General features: G+C 39.1%; 1 protein-coding gene across 5 annotated transcripts in view; it reads right to left on the bottom strand.

The window, feature by feature from the left end:
• CDK6 (cyclin dependent kinase 6) overlaps positions 1-21,256 on the bottom strand; it is a 143,448-nt gene that overhangs the window by 102,529 nt on the left and 19,663 nt on the right. For all 5 annotated transcript variants that reach the window (XR_015708263.1, XM_087774854.1, XM_087774865.1 and 2 more), the window contains exon 3: positions 9,332-9,467. Coding sequence is in view for 4 of the 5 variants with exons in the window: in XM_087774854.1 (XP_087630980.1) it covers positions 9,332-9,467 (136 nt within the window). In the remaining variant the exon portion in view is untranslated. The remainder of the gene's footprint in view (positions 1-9,331; positions 9,468-21,256) is intronic.

The raw sequence follows: 21,256 nt of genomic DNA, 5'->3' as shown, positions 1-21,256 counted from the left end.
TTGTAATTTGCTCTTTCTTAATTGCAAACTGTTCAGGCTTTGCATGAAAACAAATGAAAGCTGCTTGCTAACTGATGCTAATAGCATTGCACCACACTCACCCCTGGAGGAACCCTAAGAAGCCACCAGTTACACCACAGAAGGATTTGACCCATAGTTGTGCTCTGGAGTACCGACATTGGCAAATACTACAAAACCACGTCTGCTTTATTAAAACTACAAGTAAATCAATCATTTTAATTTCTAAATATTTTCCCTTGCTGTCGCACCAAGAGCAAACAACAAACACTATTTCTGTTATTTCACTCGTGTTTCCATTCTAAATTTTCTGTCTTCTGGCAGCTGCTTGCGAACTTACTAATAATGTGTGCCTTTGTTTGGACTTCTTAAAAAGAAGGATATTCTCAAAATGGAAGAAAGCTCATTTTATTTCACTTTGAAACCTGAGAAACCTGTAACATGAACCATACGCTGATTACAGAGCACTGATATATAAAGGAAGCAGTTGTGTCAATGTGTGAGGTGGCTGTGGTGGGGAAACAGCAGAGCAGAGGAGAAGCACTATTTTAGACAAATAATGCTGTTGTAGGATCTCATTATCATGACTCATGTTTAACAAGGTGTTGCGTAAAGGCCAGCCAAAAAGGAGGACCTATTATGGTGGGCACTATACAGTCAAGGGTTTTCACACAGCCTCTTCCATTAAAAGCTCACAAATAAAATGGACAAGACAGACCCCAGGTGGAGAAACAGTGTGACAGTTCCATGATACTACTTTTTTATGGGAGTCAGTTAGGAGGGGATAAGCAAAATGGAAAGAAAAGCAATGAAGAGAAAAGTTCTGGAGGGAGGGAAAGAACAGAAGAGAAGAGTGCTATACAGTGTAAATACAGAATGAAAATGAGGTGAAAAAAATGAATGTGGAAGGGAAGGATGGAAGGAAAAAAGGGCTGGAATAAATGGGATTAGCACAGGCAGAGAACATTCAATTGAGATCACTGGAAGCTCTCTGAGTGTCAGAGGTTTTGACTTTGGTTGCTGCAGCAGCTGAGCGTAGCTGGCTGATGCCACTGGCTGGTGCTTCTTTGCAGTTTTGTCCGTGATGGCCAGAGGACAGGAAGCAGGGAGGAACTCTGTCTGCTCTGGTATCTGCAGGGGTGGGTGGGACGGGGCTCTCCGTGTGTCTCTGATCCGACACACTGAGTAGGAGGGAGAGGCGCAGCCTCAGCTGGGTCCCATTTTATTCCTTCCCTATGACTAGAGCAGCCCTCATTCCAGCTCATCTGTATCTGATGATGAGCTGAAACATAAGCCTATGGGATGCACTCTGGGAATCAGCAGATATGCATGTGTATATATACAAGTGTACGTGTATGTGTAGTATGCCTTCATGTGTACACATATAAAGACAATATACACCAAGCACTCCCTAGGCACAGGAGAACTGGTGCTACCCCTTCTGTATTCTTGTACTTTTGACTCTTCTCTAAGCATCTGAGTTGCCAGTTGTGGCCTCTTCTGGCCCACAGCTACTTTGAAATCATGAACTTCATAGACAGCAGAGTGATGATCATAGAGTTTCCTTTTCCCTTTCTCCCACTTGCTGGAATAGCAACATTTCTTTTGAAAATATGTTAGAGCACTTTTACAACAATTATATGTGTATATATGTGTGTGTTTATGTGCCTATATATATATATATATATAAATAATTTTTAAATTCTTAAAGCTAATTTCAAGTTCTACATGCAATACAAAAAATTCTGTCCCTACCCATTTGTATGGGACTTTGTTCTCTGGCATAAGCTAAATACATCTGTTACAGAGGAAAAGAAACAAAAGCAACAGATCTTGATTAAATCAGTGTGCCACTAAAGTAACACGCTTCAAATTAATTTCTACTGTGGGATAAAATAACCTGTGTATTCACTGGCATAAAAGCAGTGCATACAGCTAGTGCAAGAGTATTAAATTTCTCTTGGGGTGGCATAGAGAAAAGTTTTATAAAAAATAACTTATTTGATTACTGTATTATCTTCTATTAGCTATGCATTGTCTGTGGCCAACTTTTGAATTATTTTACACTACAGCTGTGTATTTGCTGTGAATAAATATGGACACTTTCTGAGTATTCTAGTATAGAGAATCTGAGCTGCAATAACTTGGGTTGGCTGAGATGGGAAAGGTATCCTGCCGCGATGCTTCTTGTCCCAGATCAGCTGAGTTCAACCCTTAGAATTTGGAGTTCAACAAGAAAAAATATGTTGGCCAGGTTTCCCAAATATCTACCTTGTCACAATTTGTGTCATTCTGTCTCCTCTTCCCCATCTCCATGCGCTTGTTTTGGGCTGAAGCTTTGTGGGTATGCAGAGGCATAGGGGCCCGATTTCCTTCCAGTGCAGAAACTACTATTAAGAAAGTGATTCCTATCTGCCTCGACAAAAATCAAGAATGGCTCTTCGAATATCTCCTCTTTATCTCACATCTGCTGCAGTCTGACCTTCAAATTACTTGTCAAAAGTAACATATGGCTTGTAAGCAAAATTCAGAACATGGATAAATCCAAACATTTCAGTCTATTGTTTGGCCACTGCTTTACGTGCACCATGAGCTGCAACAGCTTTCTCTTAATTGCTTTAACTGTGGCATCTGATCTCTGATGAAGAGAAAGACTCTGAAAACATGAGTGACGCTTCTGCTGATCACTGAGGCAGGATTTACTTGCAGAGCAAGTTGCGACTATACACCACCACCATGAGATAAAGGAAAGCTTCTTGAAAATACTCCCCACTCCAAGGAACTGCCACTGGCCCTCTGCAGAACTGTATGGCACTGTCTCTGACATGCTGCCTGGCAGTCTAGTCCCACTTTTACACCTGTTTGAGCATTATTCCTACCACGTGCTCCCTTTCTTTCAGTGTCATCAAAGCATTTCACATAGCAATTGCTACCACATTGATGTTCCAATAGCAAAAACCCAGTGTCACTAATAATCTGAGAGCATCTCAAGGGAATCCAGAGCAGCAGGATCCATAAGCTTTTTTTTTGCATCACATCAACGTCCAGCTCTGCAGAATTAACAGAAATTAAACGAGCTGATAGCAACATTTCACTTTCAGTGTTTGTAATACTGTAATTTTGCAATGACTTGATCATAAATTCTGTTCTACCAAAGGCTCAATCTCCATCCCTGCCCACAATTCAGAATCTCTTCAGTTTCTTAATTCCCTTTGACTTTCTGAATAAAGATGATTTCTGGCCCTCCATCTATTGAAAACAATAGCTTCCTTCTGACTTCAAAAAGGATGTGTCCCTTAGGGCCCTACTGGACTGTACTGCTGCCTTGAGACTTTGGGCCATAAAATTAAAATAGGTTGAGATGTCCATTTAGAGAGTCCTTGATAGACATCTTTGCACAGTGACATTTCTAGTTCAGTGTCACTGTTTTGAAAGACTAAAATTATTATTTCAGGCAGGTTGCTTTCATGCATTATGCTACAATGTTGCTTGACTGCGTTCCAAACTGGAACAACTGAAAAAATGTGAAGCGCTCCAATGATTTTAAATCACTCTAGTCAGGACAGAGTGATTTAAAATTATTGGAGTGCCTCACATTTTTATGAGCACTCAGTTTGCAAGCAATGGAGGTCTGGGCAGTCCTGGGCTACAGCACTGCAAAAAAACAACTATACATTGTCATCAGTTTAAAAATGTTTGCATTTGAATTTGGAAGTGGTAGGGATTTGGAGATATTTAATGCCACCATAATTGAAATCAAAGGCTGTACACTGACTGTAAAAAGGTCTAAGCTAAAGAAGTAACTGTACAGATACAACATTATATTTGTAGCATCCTGTGCTCAGCAGTCCCTTCATTCGAATCATGATTCCTCCTAGCCCCTTGGTCAGACCGTACATTGCTACTTGCACCACCGCACAAAAGGAGATGTGGCTGTGTCTCTACACGCAGCACAGTATGGGAAAGAAATGACAACACCTGCAACAGAGGGAACCACCACCCTTTGGAGAATAGCCTCTTTTTAAGGTTTAGTCCCTTCAGAGCTGCCACTTGCGCAGGGCACCTGCTCTCTCTCCTGCTAACCTTCCATGCAGCAATCCAACCCCTGGTAGCAGGATAACAGAGAAAAAAAAAAAAGATTTATCCCACAATAATATATCGGTTCAGTCCTTTTGTTTTTCATTTATTTATAGTGGCAACTCTTCTTTAATTCATAATACCGATTCAGAACAAAATTTATTGCAAAATACTCCACAAAGAATGAGATCCTTAGCAACTGCAAATGGGCATCATTTACACCTCTTAGTATCAGCTGGGGATCTGATTCATTATTTGTGGACTCTAAATTTCTCACTAAGTTTTGCTTCGTTCTTTACCACAAAAGTACTGACAGGAAAATGTTAGTAACAGCTCTTCTCTCAGTATCTTTCTTATTAATTTGAGTAGGCTCTTTTTTTAGTGACTTTTAACTTTGATGTTGTTAAATACGGCTACACTGAAGACTCTCAGTACTGGCGAATCTGTTTTCCTGGAATATCTTATGTTGTTTTCAGAATTGCATGGTTGTGTGACATCTGCTCCACATCTCATACGTGATCGACTGAGTAGGTACAACCGTGGCAGATGGCTGATGACTCACCTCACAACACTGAACACTGGTTTGCTTTCTGAGAAGCAACATCTTCATATTAATTTTCTAAGAGTCTTGCAAAGATGTGACCAGTCTGCCTGGTTTGATAGCAGGTAATGTAAGTTACAGGAAATGCACAGGGATGCAACAGCAACATTTATTCTAGGACTGGGGGTAATATTTTTAAATTCAAATTTTGGGCTACTATCAGATAAATCCACAAAAGGAAATCAGGTTCACTGCTGTACTTTCTAAATTTTAGGCATCTAAATAGCAAAATCTGGATCCCTGAATCAGTCAGAGATCTAGGCTTCCTATGCAAAGGAGATGATACAGAATAATATCCACAGAAACCATTCACTTGAGTGAGGAATCAGGGAACATCAGAGAAAAGGATATACCTTAAACCCTGTTCTCTCTGTGATTTGGATGCCCTGTTCCAGGCTGGGGGGAATACCATGAAGATTCACAGATCACAGACCTGGGTAGAAGGACATTCCCAGCTCTTCTAACATCCCATGATAGATAACGTATGCCCCTGCTATACTGGAGACCTTTGTTCTGTTGACTGTCAGATTGAAACAGGCACAGCCCAAGTAGCACGTGTAGCTTGGGTAGGCTAAGTTCTGGTCAGTTGTAAGAAAACTATTGCAAGAAGCCACAAGTTTACTTATAATGACATTACCTCGCAAAGTTAACTTTGTCCATTACTAAAACTGAAGAACCTCGGTAACAGTTTGTTATCCCCTCTCATTCTTACAGACTCCTTGGCCCAGCAGAACAAGATGACTGGAGGGAACTCCAAAGAGCCATTCCTAAACCACTTAATTTACAGCTCTATATACCAAGCCATCACATGCATATATTAATGTAAAGCTAAATATTGCTATATACATCACAATAGCTTAAATCAATAAACATCAACTTGTTTGCACGCACATGATTTCCATACTAAAAATGTAATTAGTGCTATAACAACCATATCCATATACACATCCTTCGGGATCAAAAAAACCATGCCAGCCTCACAAGCATCACATCAAAATGTGACCACCCAGCTTAAAACATGCTTCAGTCCCAAAGACTAAGACATTAAAACGCTTTAGTGGCCTGTTAACTATTTTTTTTTTAAATCTTTCTGTGGCAGAGACGTGTCATTCCCATTTCCACTACCCTTATGTCAACTAACAAAAGTTCCTAATGAGCCAAGTCTCTCGGAGGCTCAACTGCTAACGCCATTAACATTACCAGAGACCTGTGCATGACTAACAGCTGTGCCCTAAGGAAACTGAACTCATACCTTCCATTTCACATAAACTGCCTTAAAGAGTATCCCAGGAAGAAAAGAAGGGAGGAGACGATGGGTAGAGAGGAAAGAAGGAAGATGTTGTCATTGCTGAGTCTGATTCATCCTGTATGGAACATATATTAATCAGGTCTGACAGAGGAAGCCAGCAAGGGTGAGAAGGACTATAATCCAGTAGTTACAAAGACATATTAGTTAGATAAAGGGCTTGAATAGTTCTCTTTCAAAGGTGAATACCATGTCCACAAGTATTTGGAGTCATATTCTCCATCCCTCTAGCCCAAAGTATACTCCATTAAAAAATAATGGAAGTGCTCCAGCAGAAGAGATTTAAAATACCTCCGCTCAGAATAACCTGGAAGTCAGTAGCCAGAGCTATAGCTACAGCATTCCTGCTCCTCGCGACAGGGAGAAGTGAGCATGTCTGCCCTACATCCTGGGTAAGTACTCCCACTACCAGGCAATGCCTCAAAGGGAAACTGCCTCTCTTCTATCATTTTATGGGCACCTGTGGATATGTTCTTAAAATACCCTCGGGTTGACTCCTGCTGCAGGGCTTTAGACATTAGAAAGCATGGCTGAGCAGCATTCAGACAAAAGCTTTAGTTGTGTTTAAATGATCATTATGATTAGTGTCTCTGAACTGCTACAGTCTGACTACTATCTGCTAAACGTAAAGGAAATTCTTAAAATGGTACCAATGTCACTTATATTCCTTGGCAGTTGGTAACTAAAAACCCCAGCATGCCCCAAACCAGAAAAAGCTGAGCCTCCCACCCCCAAATGGTATGTAATGATGGTAGTTAATTCACACAGAAAAGATCTTTTGGGGCTGATACTTCTCTCATAGTAATTTTATGTCATTCAAGTTCCACTAACAACTGTTGAGTTTACACCATGGTGCCAAAGAGGTATGTTAGATCCTTCAACTTCAAGCTATCCAGAGCTTACTTGGCTCATTTGGCACCTCTGTGTTGCTGACACATGCAGAACTTTAACAGATGGTCTTACAATACTGGCAGTTGTTTTGTACTGTGCTAGTGGTGAGGGGAAATACTCTATACAAATTGTCTGCAATTCTGGAAAATAAATGAAGTACAAATCCATATTAACCTCAAAAGCCAAACTATAAAAAGTCAGATTAGTCAGTTAACGATGTATGTGCTCTGGGTTAAACGCTCAGTTGCTGAAAAATGGCAATATTTCCCTGCAGCCAGGAGAACTATGCTTTGCTTCAGTTTCTACCAGGAATATCCATAAACACTGCATCATTACAAAGGTATTGAAATGCATTAGGAGTCAGCCTTGAGACCCTTCCTCATGTGATCAGCCCTGACTGTCAGAAAAAGTACCTCCATAAACTGTGTGTTTTCACATAAATAGTGAAGCAACAGGGTGCAACTTAAGTTAACCGAATCTCTTTTTTCCCATGCCAAACAGAATTCAAGAAATAACACACCAGCTACTGTGCAAATGTTGAAATCAACAGTGACGGCCAAGTAAACAGCAATTTTACATTTTTCCTCACCCATTTAAAAAGAGTTGTACATACCACAAGCTGAATTTTACACTCACTAATTTCACTGGCTGCAGTGGAACTTGCACTGTACATAAAAGACCAGAATTGCTCCTCCTTGTTTCTGTCTGGCTAATTTTTTCTCTCTTACTGTGCCAAATTATCAGATATATCAACTGGGTTGAACTAGTAAGCCACGTATGCAGAATAGTGCTTTTCAAAAGTAAACCCAACAATTTCCTTCACCAGTATACAACCTCCATGAAATGTATGTTTACACATACATGTTACAGTCTACTAGTGCACATTTGGAACAGGCTTTTAGAAAATCACAAATGTTTTAGTCCAATGCTCACCTCTTCTATTTGCTTTAAATGAAACATAGCTCGAAAGATATTTCAAACTGAGATTTCAGAGGCTTGGTCATTCAGTCCCCAACCATTTCAATATATTTAGTTAGATAATATGTCAGTCACCTTGTACGTTATTTTCACGTTTAGTTACATTGAAATACAGTTCCCTTAGGTAGCTTCAAAGCCCTAGAAGGAAGCAGAACCCTAAAAACATTATCATAAAAGAGTCCTTGAAATGCAAGAGGTACATTCCAGTCTTCTGCTGAGACTGAATCAAAGCTGTATCCATTTTTAAAAAAAAATTTATTTTACCCACTAAGGTTGCTTAAAAAACATGGTTGCTGGAACTGACTGATGTTATACATTTGTGACTTTGATACAAGTGAAAAGATCTTTATCAGTTTTATGTCTAATTTTATACTGAAAGATCAAACAACTCCTAAGTTTGAAGCTGTTAGCAAAAAAAAAATATTAAAACAACTAAATTTCAGATAGGCTTCATGTTTTCTTTTCCTCCCTCAGGACTTTTGCCAGACTAAGATGACACAACATACTTCCAGAAAGTACTTATACAAATGCAAGATAATCCGTCTCTGAAAGCATAAATTATTTCTGTTCATGAAAAAAAGAAAAATCAAAAGAAATATTAAACAGACACAGCCAAAATGTAGGAACATCAATCCCTCTGCTTCTCTTCCCAGACGTAAACATTTTGTCAAACATTTCAAGCTATGATCCTCAATGTAGCACTTCGCTGTGGAACTCCCAGGAGAGAAGAGTTGGTATACATATTTTAGTACCAATGATGCAAGCATGTCCTGTCCTGGGAAGAGGTCCTCCCTTACAGATGCAGAGTATGAGATAACATGACGGGAAAACTTCATGATCATCCTTCCAGTTACTGAGAGCCTTCCCAGCTTCTACAACAACTGGTCATGGCTACCCCCTTCCTTGAGCCCATCCTCTGCAGAGCTTACCACAGGTCCACAGTGAACATTTCCTGCTCCTGGACTGTACAGAAACCTTTCTGGCAAGAGGGACATGAAACGAAAGGAGTCTCTTAGGGAAGCAAAAGGCAAAGGGAAAGGGATAGGAGCACAGGATTTATTTTATCCATTCTGACAATATCCAGCACTCTACCAGACACCTTCTAGGGAAGGTTCAAGTAATCTTGGACTAAACAATAATGGTATCATCTGCCTCCAACTGCAAGCAAAGGTCATTCTTAATGATTTGGAATGCTACATTTGCTAAAACAGTAGAGATTCAGGGGATTTATAAATCTAAAAGAGAAAAAAACCCAAGTGCAACATTTCCACAAAGAGATTACATCTGTTAGTGAATATGGATCTTTGTGCTGCAATTCATGTCCCAAGCTGGGCATTACTCAATTTTGATATAACAAAATCCTATGCAATCAAAACGTAGTTTGTCTTTGTGATTTATCTCTTTGCCCTTCCTATCTAATATTTTCTGAAATAATATCCAAAATTTTTCTTCTTAAATACCTTTATAGTTTCAGTAGGCACTCCAGGGTCTGGAACTTTATCCAAGTAAGTAGTCAAGTCTTGATCCACGTGTTCAAACACTAATGTTAACTTGGTCTCTCTGTCTGTTCGTGACACGGTGCACACATCAAACAATCTGAGAGGAAAAAAAGAAAAGAGGAGGTAAGTATACAGGAACCAGTACAGACATATATACCTTGCAGCTCATACATGTCTATTTGAATTTCTTACAGTATATAGAATGGAAAAAAGAGCTTTCCAAAGGTAGAGCAATCTTGGAGCTCTTGATTCATCAGATAACTACTGATACATCAATAATATCATGTATCTCTTTCATGTGTTGATTCTGAAATAGGATTAAGTATTAAAAATTCATCAGCTGTTCGAAGTAAAATAATCACATGAAAAGAAAATATTTTTTGGACAGAGCAACTAGAGTTAATACAGAAAATGACTTGATATTTATCCACATTCTATGCTGCAGCACTTACAGTCATTTAAAAAAAAATTGTGAGAAACATTTTTGAGAAAAAATATACAGGGTGTTTGCATGCACCCTCACTTTCTTCCCACATAACTCCCATGTTCACTATTACATGGCTTTATAATTAAATTTCCTTTGGCAGAAACAGAATTTTTTTGCTAATTACTCTTGCAAGTTCCTGGATGCAAGGAATACCTTCAGAGTCAGGATACAGTCTGGAAAAAAGCTTTGTGCACAAGATACCACTACTAAGAAGTTTTCTTCTCTCATCACTTTCTGTCATTCTTTTACTGAAATTTCTTTATCATTTCACCTCGTTGCACAACATCAAATTCAAACTAATTTGCAAAGCTCTTCATAATGTCACATTCCTATCTGATTACTCTATTTTCTATTGTTTTCTCTTTTTAATTAGGATTTCTGTCATCTTCTCCACTTCATCTACCGTACCAGCTTTAATCACTGTTTTATCTTTTTCACAAATGTTTGCCCATCCTTATATGCTTCACACCTATACTCGTATCAGTGACTATCCTTCCTCAAGTCCCACTTCTACAAAATCACAACAGGAAACTATCTTACAGATGGAAGGGCGCTTGTTCCCCGCTCACATACTTTAATAATGTGTTTATTCATTTAGTTTTAAATTGTACAGATCAGATTGCCTTTCTCTCTGAAGCGAGGCAGAAAATCAATTGCTACTTTTATTAGGTGACAGTACATTTAAAAAATGTATGAATACAGTTGTTGAGAAAAAAGTCTACACAGTTAAACTGAAGAACCTATCATTGATAACAGACTAAAGTAGTGTTGATACTAGTGCTTATTTTGGTCAACATCATCGCAGTTGCGTTGCTTTATTACATGTATCTTTCATCCTCTTACTTAGAGTAACTGCTTCCTTACTTTGTGCAAAGTGCAGGATCTCTGATAACATTATCAAGTAATATTTTTGTTGTTTTTCCTAGGACTGAAGGCTTTATATGCAGGAGCTGTGGACAACAGATCATGCACAAAGCCTTGGGGGTCACTGCTTTTCAAAGAGGACATCTGACAAATAGACTAGGAAAACACTTTGCACTGAGTTTTTACTTCTTACCTTAAATCTCAAAACATTTCACAAGAGAAGGGAAGATAAGAATTGGCACAACTATCTGTAAAGACTGTAATCCAGGTTTAAGAGAGCAGTATGTTTCACTTGAGATGATACAGATTTAACATGTTAAAGCCGTGGTCCCACTTTGACAGCATTTCCCAAATAATCTTTGGTAAGACACTTAAAAATTGTCTATTAGCCACCATGTTTTGAAAATGGAAGCATGCACATTCGTTTTAGCTTAAAGAAGCTTTTTCAGTGAGTAACAATTTGGGAACCAGAGTTACAGAATATGGAGAGACTGTCACCCTACCTCTACTAGAAGAGTAATCTGTACTTAATCTGTAATCATCATATGAACAAATATTAATTAAATTATTATGGTAACATAGTGACTGTAACAGTAAATGTCTCGGCACATTTCTCATAAAGACAAATACTGTTCTCTTCATGATTCTCTTAATGGGGTGTACATGGAAGACAGATGTCTTGTACACAGTAAATCAGTTTTGTGAAAAGTCACAAACCTTCCTGAAAAGTGAAATTTGCTGGTATTTGGCTGGAGGTTAATAATCTGCAATATATTTATATAAATCAATGTGGAATGTAGCCGGACTGCCTATAACCCCAACACATGCAAATAGAGAGGAGCCAGACAGGTCTGAACATCTGAACATAAACACTGGAAAATATTTCCAACTGTATGATTCCTTTGTGTTGACCTACATTTACCTAAAAATGTTCTAAAACACCTTTTTTGCCAGGTATTTAATACAGTGGCAAAAATATCTTTTCAACTATAGCAGAATTATAATTTAAGAAAAAAAGGAAAAAAGATTTCACTGTATAGAATAGAGACGCAACATGTAATTTCCAACTCACTGTGAAGGCAAATGCTGATTCTCTGTTTAATTCATCTGTATGTGGCTTATTTTGATTCTGGCATTTTCTGGCACAGCAAAATAAGGAACTCAGAGGAGCGCAATTCTAGTTACCTATTACTGAGTAATAGTATTATCTTCCCTTTTTATACACTCTTTATGTGAAACTCTAAATGCTTTACTGTTAATAATAAAAACTCCAGATCCTGCACCAGGCTGGGTGCAAGCACATCGTGTTTACTCACAGAAAATACAGCTGCTGCTTTAGAAAGATAATAATTTAAAGCACAGCTTATGTGAATCCACGATATTACCAAAAGACAACATCTGGCATCTGCTAATCATTCTGGAAATAGATCGAGAAAGATGCAGCCTCTTTATTTAGTAGTTTTCCTAAGGATAAAACTCCTTTTTATAAATTATTTTCTTTTACATCGACTGTGAGAAAATCATCCATAAAGTTGTCTTCTTTAGCTAGGAACATCTCTGCTGTCTACCGTGCACATCTCTCAAGCCATTTCCTCATGATTTTCTGTATGTGACGGGTTAGTTTTGCATGTGATTGCCTCTCTGGAACAGGCAACAGCAGAAGGCCTTTTATTTAAAGAGTTACTATGTGGACACTGTCCTAAGTGAAGTAAATGTACCTCAATTAATACAGGATTTCCATGCTGAATACTTTGTAAACACAAGCCCTGCCCTTCTATTGTACTTACAAAAGAAACGTTTGAATTATTTGATGAAAGTAAGATCCGCTATGGGAAATCCTGCAAGTATTTAACAAGATGTTTGGCTGGGAGTCATACACCGCCTGATGTGTCAATCTGAACTGGAACACTGTTAAACAGACACTTACGGAGTACCTGTGTTTTAATGAAGACATTTTTCCAAGTTAATTGTGCTAAAGTAAAAAAAAAAAGCTTGTCAGCTACAAATGTCTGTTTTATTTTATGTGTCTAGGGCCTAGTGGATCTTAATATAGCCTAGCAGAATACCTGCCTTCCTACAAAAATAATTTGGTTTTTTTGAATGCAGAAAACTAGATGATGCATCTTGAAGTCTCCATAGCTTCTTACAACAAGTAATATGACAAATGCAGCCTTAGCTCATCTTCGTTTTACAATATACAGTCTGAATGCTTAATGCCTTTATAAGAAAAGACACAGTTATGCCAATTCCTTTGAAAACTATTGCATCTACTGACTGGTACTAATTTGGTAACTGCTTCTGGGAAGTCCTTAAATGTTACTGGACTTGCTTTTGAGATGCTCTGAGAACTGCTATAAAGTTACCCACTTTCAAGCGGAATAAGCTTTTTTTTTCCTGAGAAAACTGAGATAACAGTGATGGAGACCAAACCCATCAGCCCAAGCCACCTGCAAAAAATACCAAAAACTGGATCTGACTGTAAGACCTGAAAAACCATAGGACATCAGTTCTCTTGTCTATTGTCAAACAGATGAGTAAGTACATCTGGAAAATTAGCCAGATCACAGTCAAAGGGAAGACCAAAGAATTAGATACTTGCTGCCAATGCATCGAAAAGCTTATTGTTATTTTTATTGCAGTAGGACTAATCCAACATGAACACATATCCCTTTACTTTGCTGGTCACTCACAGCACTGAACAAAAACACAGTCCTTGTCCTCTAAAGTTTTTCAATAACATGGATTTACTTTAATTTTCTTGGGAACAGTGTCTTCCTAGGAAGAGTTACTTCCTAGCTTATGCATGACAGAGAAAGAGAACTGGAGCCATTGATTTATGAGTAGGAGAAATGTTTAAGAAGACTGTGGTGTGGTAAGTAGTGGCATAGTAATACGCTACAGTTTTAAGGTTTCATAAGTCTGGACAAAGACTCAGATGGAAAGAGTTTGGTGGTCTCAACCTAACTCCAAAAGGTATTTATCCACATGACAGAAACCAGCACAGAATTTATGTATGATTGACAGTGTTTATGCAAACACCACAAGATTGGGATACCAAGACTACTACAGGTCATGATTGAGGTTTATTGACAAATATGTGCAGGGGAGCCTGAAAAGCTTCTGCTTTCACTGCTTTTGGCTCGGGTTAATCCTGTGAGTCCATAACTTTCAAGGGCACAGAAAATTTCAGCCTCTCACACCTAAAAGCATTGAAGAATGACAGTCAGGCATCCTTTGAGTCCAAATTTCAGCAGCAGCCTTAGACTCTTCTGTTCTCTGGAAGCCACTCAGCAGCAAGCCCAACAAGTTCACCCCAACTTCTTAAACTATGTACTCCTTGGAAAAAAGTTTTCCCCATACTTTTAATATTAGCTACCTTCTCCGTTCTTGCTTTTGAAGAGGAAAAAGGCTGCTAACAGAAACCAGTCTCTACTTGGAATCACATATACCCAATGTATTGTAACAAAGGGGTCGTATTTCAGATGAAGAAGACAATAGCTGGGCAAGTGGAGTGGAACATGTGCGTTACGAGAACCATGTCCCACGTAGCAAAACAGGAAACAGAGCTTCACACTCTGAAACGTATGAGAGAGCTCTTTCCCTTTGTTCAGGACATGCTGCTTTGTCTCATCTTAATCAGCAATCATTTCAGACATAGATTTTTCTCGCTCGAAGGAGCTTTAGTGAAGTACTTTGAGATGAAAAAAGAGCACATGCAGGTGAACAGTATCATCATAAGTACATTCAAAATATCTCATATTTTAAGTGCATTTTTTTCTGGGATAAAATTTGTAAAACCACGTGGTAATGCAAGACCTAAGTTCCATTTTCAAAAGCATATAGGGTCTTCAGGAGCTTCCCAATGTGATTGTCACGCCAGCTGCAGCTGCACCAATGTGCATCAATACTTAGGATATACCTCCATGACAGACTGCAACATAATGCAGAGGCACTTAGACCACACTCAGCTGACCCACCTTGGTACTGAAAACGTACAGCGTGACAGCACAGCACTGCCTACAGCACGGTAAACTAGCCCACCACGAGCTCCATCCAGCAGCAGTCAGATGCCTAGAGTCAAACTCGATTAAAATAAGCTTGGGTATCTCTACACTGCTTATGGCAACTTTACGTCTCAAATCCTTATTCTCTACATTTCTACCGAGTTCTTGGAGTTTGTGAACATTTTTCCTGCTTCGCTACCCTTGCAGGAAAGAGTAGCAGGATCGCTTCTTGTCTTCAGAAGAAACCTCTTTCAGGCAAATAGCAGAAAAGGGCAGAACATAACATCAGATAAAATACACGGATTTATCTATGACAGGCAGATGTTATGCAGATAGATGTTTTCAACTCTGCAGGCACTCATTCATTATCTGCTGTGCACAGAACAGAAAGAGCTACTGCGAAGAAGCAATTGCAAGATGAAAGCAAGGCAGCAGAAAGTCCTATCCTGGAGACCTACTCCAGCAGAGCCCAGCCAATATTCTTGCTTGTAGCCCACTCACCAGTGAGGTTTAAGGGAAGGAAGGGGGATATTAGGATAACAAGGCAATCGTTCATCTGCAAGTTGAGCTTTGTGCTGTAATTTTTTCCAGTCTCTCTCCCTTTCTGACTTGGAAAAATTATTTAAAATGCTTAGCTGTATAAAAGATGTTTTTGTTCTTTAAGTGTGTGTGAGGAAGAGAGACAGAGAAAGTGACAGAGAGAAATAGATGCTCTTGAAAGTGAAGTAAATAGCACTGGCTAAAGTCCGATAGTGTGGGCTGACTGGGCAAGCTTTCAACGCTCAGTACCGACTGCAGCCCTGACCTGCAACACCCCTGCTCTCCTGCGCTGGGCCCCACTCAAGCACTGACGAGCCCTGGTGCCAGACTGAATGGTTTTGTGATGCAGACAAATGTCTGCTCCGATGAAACCACCAAAACTAATTTTCATTTTCAACAGAAGCCAAGATTTGTGCCCAAAAGATGAAAAGGCCAAGTACATTTACTCACTGTGCCACCCAAGTCACTAAAAGATTCAGTTGTTAAGAGTTTTGCTTCAAGGAAAAATACGCCTGACAAGACGTTCTCTGCACCTCTCTTTGTTTATAGCAGTGTGCTGTCTTTTTTAGCCCTCGCACTGCCATTTCTTGTTCACCTTCTTTGCAAAGGGAGATTATTTTTAATAGGCAAGGACCAGAAACGGATCTGGTGAGGCTCAGTAATTCAAACAATATCCTGCCTTGCAAAGCTTCACTTTCAGGACTTGTCCTATAGTTCATCAGTTTTTGAAATACTTAACTCCTCCTCAGTCCATTAACAGCTTCATCTCATTGCAATTGATTTTAAATCCAAACTGGCCACACACTGAGCAATTGCTGTTACCGAAGGAAAATAACCAGCCTGCCGGTGCCTACGCTTACTCCTGTGTGCTGCCATACCAAACAGACTGTCAGATTCTCTCTGCGAGGGACAGGCCAAGTCACCCCCAAATCAGAAAAATAACATGGCCTGTTACGAAGACAGTCGCTGACAGATTGTTTAGGATCAGCAATAGCTGTCTGACCTATTCATAGTGCTCTCATGTGATCCTCGAGCAAGCAAATGTACACTGCCTTTCAGAGTCATGTACACTGCCGTTATACAGTACTGGGAGCTTCCAGTAAGCTTCCATAAGCTTCCAGTTCAGAGTACAAATTAAAGATGCTCCAATTCATTGGCAGTGCATGTGCATCTTTTATTAAGTGTTTTAGATTTTCTGTAGAATACCTTCCTCAGGGAAAGCTGCATTCCTTTTTACATTCCCTAAATTGCTCAACATGTAAATAAAACTTATGTCTGAATATTGATTTTGTTTAATTCAAATGAAAGGATCGCAGAAGTTATTCTGGACTCCCAGCTGTACCTGGTGCAGGATGAGATACAACAAAATCCAGTCTTTATTCATGTGTAGTGCACAGTCAAACTGATTGTTACAGACTCCACATTTCAATTTACATTTTGAATTCATGCTTGTGCCAAACCTACAGGATCTAAATCTAAGTTGATCATCTCTTACCTAGGTTTAAATAAAACCAACAACTCATCTTTGGAAGATTTTACAACAGTATAATTTATCATTCATTCTTTAGTAGCTTAGTAATCTAATCTATCTACACTTGAGACTTAATGGTGATGCCAACATATCAAAAATAACAAAGAAAATAATAACCCTCCACTCCATATAAAAAGTATTCACAGCAAAAAATCAGATGTCCTGTTTAATACTCTGTACCATCTCATATAGTTTTTTTTTAAAATCCTTGCAATATCACAGCAGTTCCCAAGGTGTTTAATTCAGCATTTTTAAGTGGTAATTCCAATGCAAATTTGATTCCAAGCTCTTGCTTTTTAGAGATGCATGGGGAAACCTAAAAAACCAGAAGCAGGTACTGTAGAAGATGACAGAAGAGGTCTACTGTTTTGATGCTTACCACCAATTCAGGGACTGCTGTTCCTGAATGACCTCCAGGTTACTCTACAGCCACAATTCTACCAGGGGATGGCAGCTGTATGCAAAACTCAGGTTCTGTTTGAATCCGAATTAACCTTCCAGCGTACGTTTAGCCCTCAGGAATACAAGCAACCACAGCCTGACTGATAGTACTTCTGAAGGGCAAATCTAGTCATCAGAGCCATGAACAAGTAAGGTAAGGAGGCTTGCTAAATGGTGCAAATACACCTGAGCCCTGATGATGTTGCTACCACTTCCTAGGAAGAAGGGCCAGTACTGGCAGCAGCTGAAAGGAGCCCAAAGCTGGTATGGTGATGGTGATGAGGAGGGGAGAGAGAGCACTAGGTGCAAAATGTCTTCCTGTGGTTCTTTTACTGGCATTAACAACAGTTTTGATTAAGACCCTCAGAAAAAGCACTGTTGTAGTGATTTGTGAGACACTGACACATTAAAGCCTTGTAAGAGAACACATTTCTACAACATTTCATAGGGAGAGATGGGACCAAATGGCCTGTGTTTCTCAAAGAAGGATCAAGAGCTGACTTTTAGAAAGGGAAAACTTCCATGGTTCAACAATACTGCGAACTCCGCTGCAAAAGCAAAAGAGCAGGAAAACAGAAGAAAAAAAAAGCCTAAAGAAGTTGTCAATACTGATATGCACAAAGTAAATAAATAGCATATATGTTAGTAAGACAGCTGTTAGTTTGAAAACCAAATTCATTCTTTTTAGTCCTTTGAATTGTGTTGTTCTAATGTATCAAAGGTATTATTACGGAAATCTGTAGGCTTTTTAATGTAACACGCTGTATATCCACGTATTAAACAGAAAGCAATTAGTATACATAGGAGTAAAGCACAGTAAAACATTGTGTGGTTCACTGTCATGCTCATTTGTTTATATTTGGGTTTATTACTATGTATCATTTCTTAAATACAACGTTCTCGGCTCTCTACATAACATTATAGCAAAGAAAATCCTTGGTAAGAGAATGAAACAAGCACCACTTTGGGAAATCAGGTGCAAACTTTTTACAGAGTCTGTTTGTTTATTGCTATGACAGCATGGTCAGTTGACATAACACAAGCTTCGAGCAGTATTTTATGAAATGGTTTTAGATCTCTCAGTACAAAAATGCAATTTTGGAGTTAGAGTAGCAGTGTGCAGAAAAAACCTGTCATAGATCTTGATCTTGCATGATCTACTAGCCCTGAACTACCAAAGAACTTATGCTGCGCTTCACTTCCAGCATGCAAATAACCTAAGTGACTTCTAAGGAAGTATACCTCATCTAAAGCTTCATCTCCCTTATATGCCTGGCGTCTTTCAGAAATGAAAGCAGGGAAGGGGGAAGAAAAAAAAAAAAAAAAAAAAGAGAATCGTCTGTGCACATGGAGCGAAAGACAAAAGGCCAAAAAAGATTATTTTTGTCTTCCTTATACTCAGTCAGTCATTACCTGGACAGAGCAATGTAAATCCCTGTATGCTGTTTAAACCCATATCTACTATGATAGTTGGTGTTTGTGGTTCCTGGTTTGGCTTCTCTTACTCATGCAGTCAGAACCCTACAACCTGGGGCCCTGCATGTGAGCTCCCCTTTTGCACCTCAGTGTCCTTATCTGTACCACAGTCTCTCCTTCCTGACTTTTTAATTACCTTTAGGACTCAAGTTAATTCTTAAATATTGCCATACATCTCTGAAAACAATGTTCATGATTTATTCCAAAGAGTTCATCACAGTATTTGTTTTTCCTTAAATTCTGAAATGAACAGAACTGTGAACCGTTGCTTTCCCAGTCTTTACCTGGGGGACTACAAAATGGCAATGGATATGAACAGTTCTCGTTATCTTACAAATGGAAACAGCAATTTTACACCAGATAATTAAACCACATGAAAGCAACTTTTAAAAAATATCTCAATCTGTTGAAAGAATCTGTTTATGGATTCACTAGAACTGCTAAAAATTTCCTGAAAATGGACCAGACATATCCACCCACTTCCAACGCAAGCACGGTGGTTAGGCGGCGAACGCAGTTGCCACATTCAGTAATAGACCAAGTGAAAATCCAAAAGGTGTCTTACATTTTGTGTGTTGATTTCCACACATGCTTGTCCTGTATGAGGTTAAAAGACATAAATACAGAGACGCAGTTCACGGTGCTTTTTGGCTACACTTGATATGAGGAATGACTTTGATCAGGCTTTGAGGCCAGATACATTCCCAAGAAGCCCATGTGCCGTGATGCCAGGGGCACCATTAACTTCAGACAAAGGGAATTCCTCCATTCACTTCAGCAAAACCTGGAAGGGAGCACAGTGAACTCAACTGACCTCCCAGTGGCACTGCACCGTGTCCTGTTGCCATCGCTCAACGTGCTACGAATCTCATCCCATCCGCAGTAAATAGCACTCAGGTGATTTCCAAAAATCAAAAGACAAAGGCAATTGCTCACGTGGGTATGAAAAACAAACAGGATTTGGCCAGGTTTTGGGAGGCAGACAGATTTATGCACCTAAACATCGCACTCCTCTTCGTAAGTTGCATTCTAAAAGAAAAACTGAGTGGCAGAGAGTAATATATAACTTTGTAAGAGAAAGAAAACAGTGAGGGGATATTTATTCTAAAATCAAAGCATCAAAACTAAGAGAATACAAAGTTAACACTTAAATTCAGCACATACAGAAGACAGATTTAAGGCTTGCAAGAAAACTAACAACTCCGTTGAATGTAGCTGCCTTTGGCTACCCATCATCAGACAGTTCAAATGCCACCCATCTACACAACAGCCTAGCAGAGCTCATGGAGCGCCAAGTTCTCCTCTCAGCTACCATGCGAGAGACACAACTCACGTAGTGGAGATGCTCAGGGGTTTGGTGATTAGTCTGAACGGGTCATGTAGGCCTCCATATCTTCAGGGGAAAGAAGTAGGTTGGCTGAATCACTCTGCGGGGGGATACTGTCTCTCCTTGCTTGCTATGGAAGACGCCTACATGACTAATTTAGACAAGATGCTTGAATTTAACTGAATTTAGGAGAGATGACTCTTTCCCAGGAAGACTGTAACTGAGCAATTTTACTTGGTGAGATGCCAGATTATGTTCAATTGATTTTTGAAGATACTTAAAAATATTTCTTCTCATGAGGATCTTAAAACAAAATGACAGAGAAGTTGAAAGAAAAAAAAAAAAAAAGACACTGAAAACGCCTCTGCCCTATTCACCCAACCCCCACAGACCTGGATCAATCCTAAAAAGCTCTGCACACGAGACCCTTTACCCAAGCCTCATGAAGTCAGTACATGTCTTTAACTGGCTTTGGCTCAGGTCCAGAATTTCCTTTAATTTGAAAGGGAGTTTCACCTGTGACAAACTTGCAGGATTGAGTTTAATATTCATGTTGTACAGAACAGAAACAAATGGGACTAATAAATCTTCAGTAGAAATTTACAAGATTTTCCTGGCTTAATAAATTTAGCCAGGGGGCAATTGCTTTTAAACACTCGATACATAAATAGGGATCCTCATTTCCATTAGCATGCAAGTTCCTTACACGTTTCATCAGAATTTAAGACATTACATCTTACAAGTTTTTAAAAATGTGGACTTCATGGCTGCTCTTGTTCCCATTCACAGACATTCACACGTTGCCATACAAGCTCCTTGGCTGTCATGTCATTTCTTCTACTAAGCTGTCTTTTTTTTTATTTTAAATTAGTTCATAGCACATGCAAAGAAACCGAAAAATGTCTATTTGTGTAAGATTTTGAGGTGCTTTCATCCTCCAGCTCTTCAGGTAGATGTCTAATACACGTTTCCTCCTTTTCCAGCCAGTTTACTGTGAGCCAGCCATTTAAAGATTAATGCACACGGAGTGAAGTATTCTACAGGCTGTACAGCTCTTTAAGTATTTCCTTTAAGCTCTTGCACACGTATGTAAAAGAAAACAAATTAAAGATTATTTGCAGAGTTTGGCAATGAAAATGAGGTGTTAGTAGCATTTTGAGCTGGCAATAAATTTTATTCGACTGTTTTATTACTTCGGGGCAAGGCAACTATTTCT

Source organism: Nipponia nippon, unplaced genomic scaffold, assembly GCF_047370975.1.
Source record: "Nipponia nippon isolate SJK-2023a ecotype South Korea unplaced genomic scaffold, ASM4737097v1 scaffold_1, whole genome shotgun sequence".
Lineage (NCBI taxonomy): Eukaryota > Metazoa > Chordata > Aves > Pelecaniformes > Threskiornithidae > Nipponia > Nipponia nippon.
This window is presented reverse-complemented; position numbering and strand designations above follow the sequence as displayed.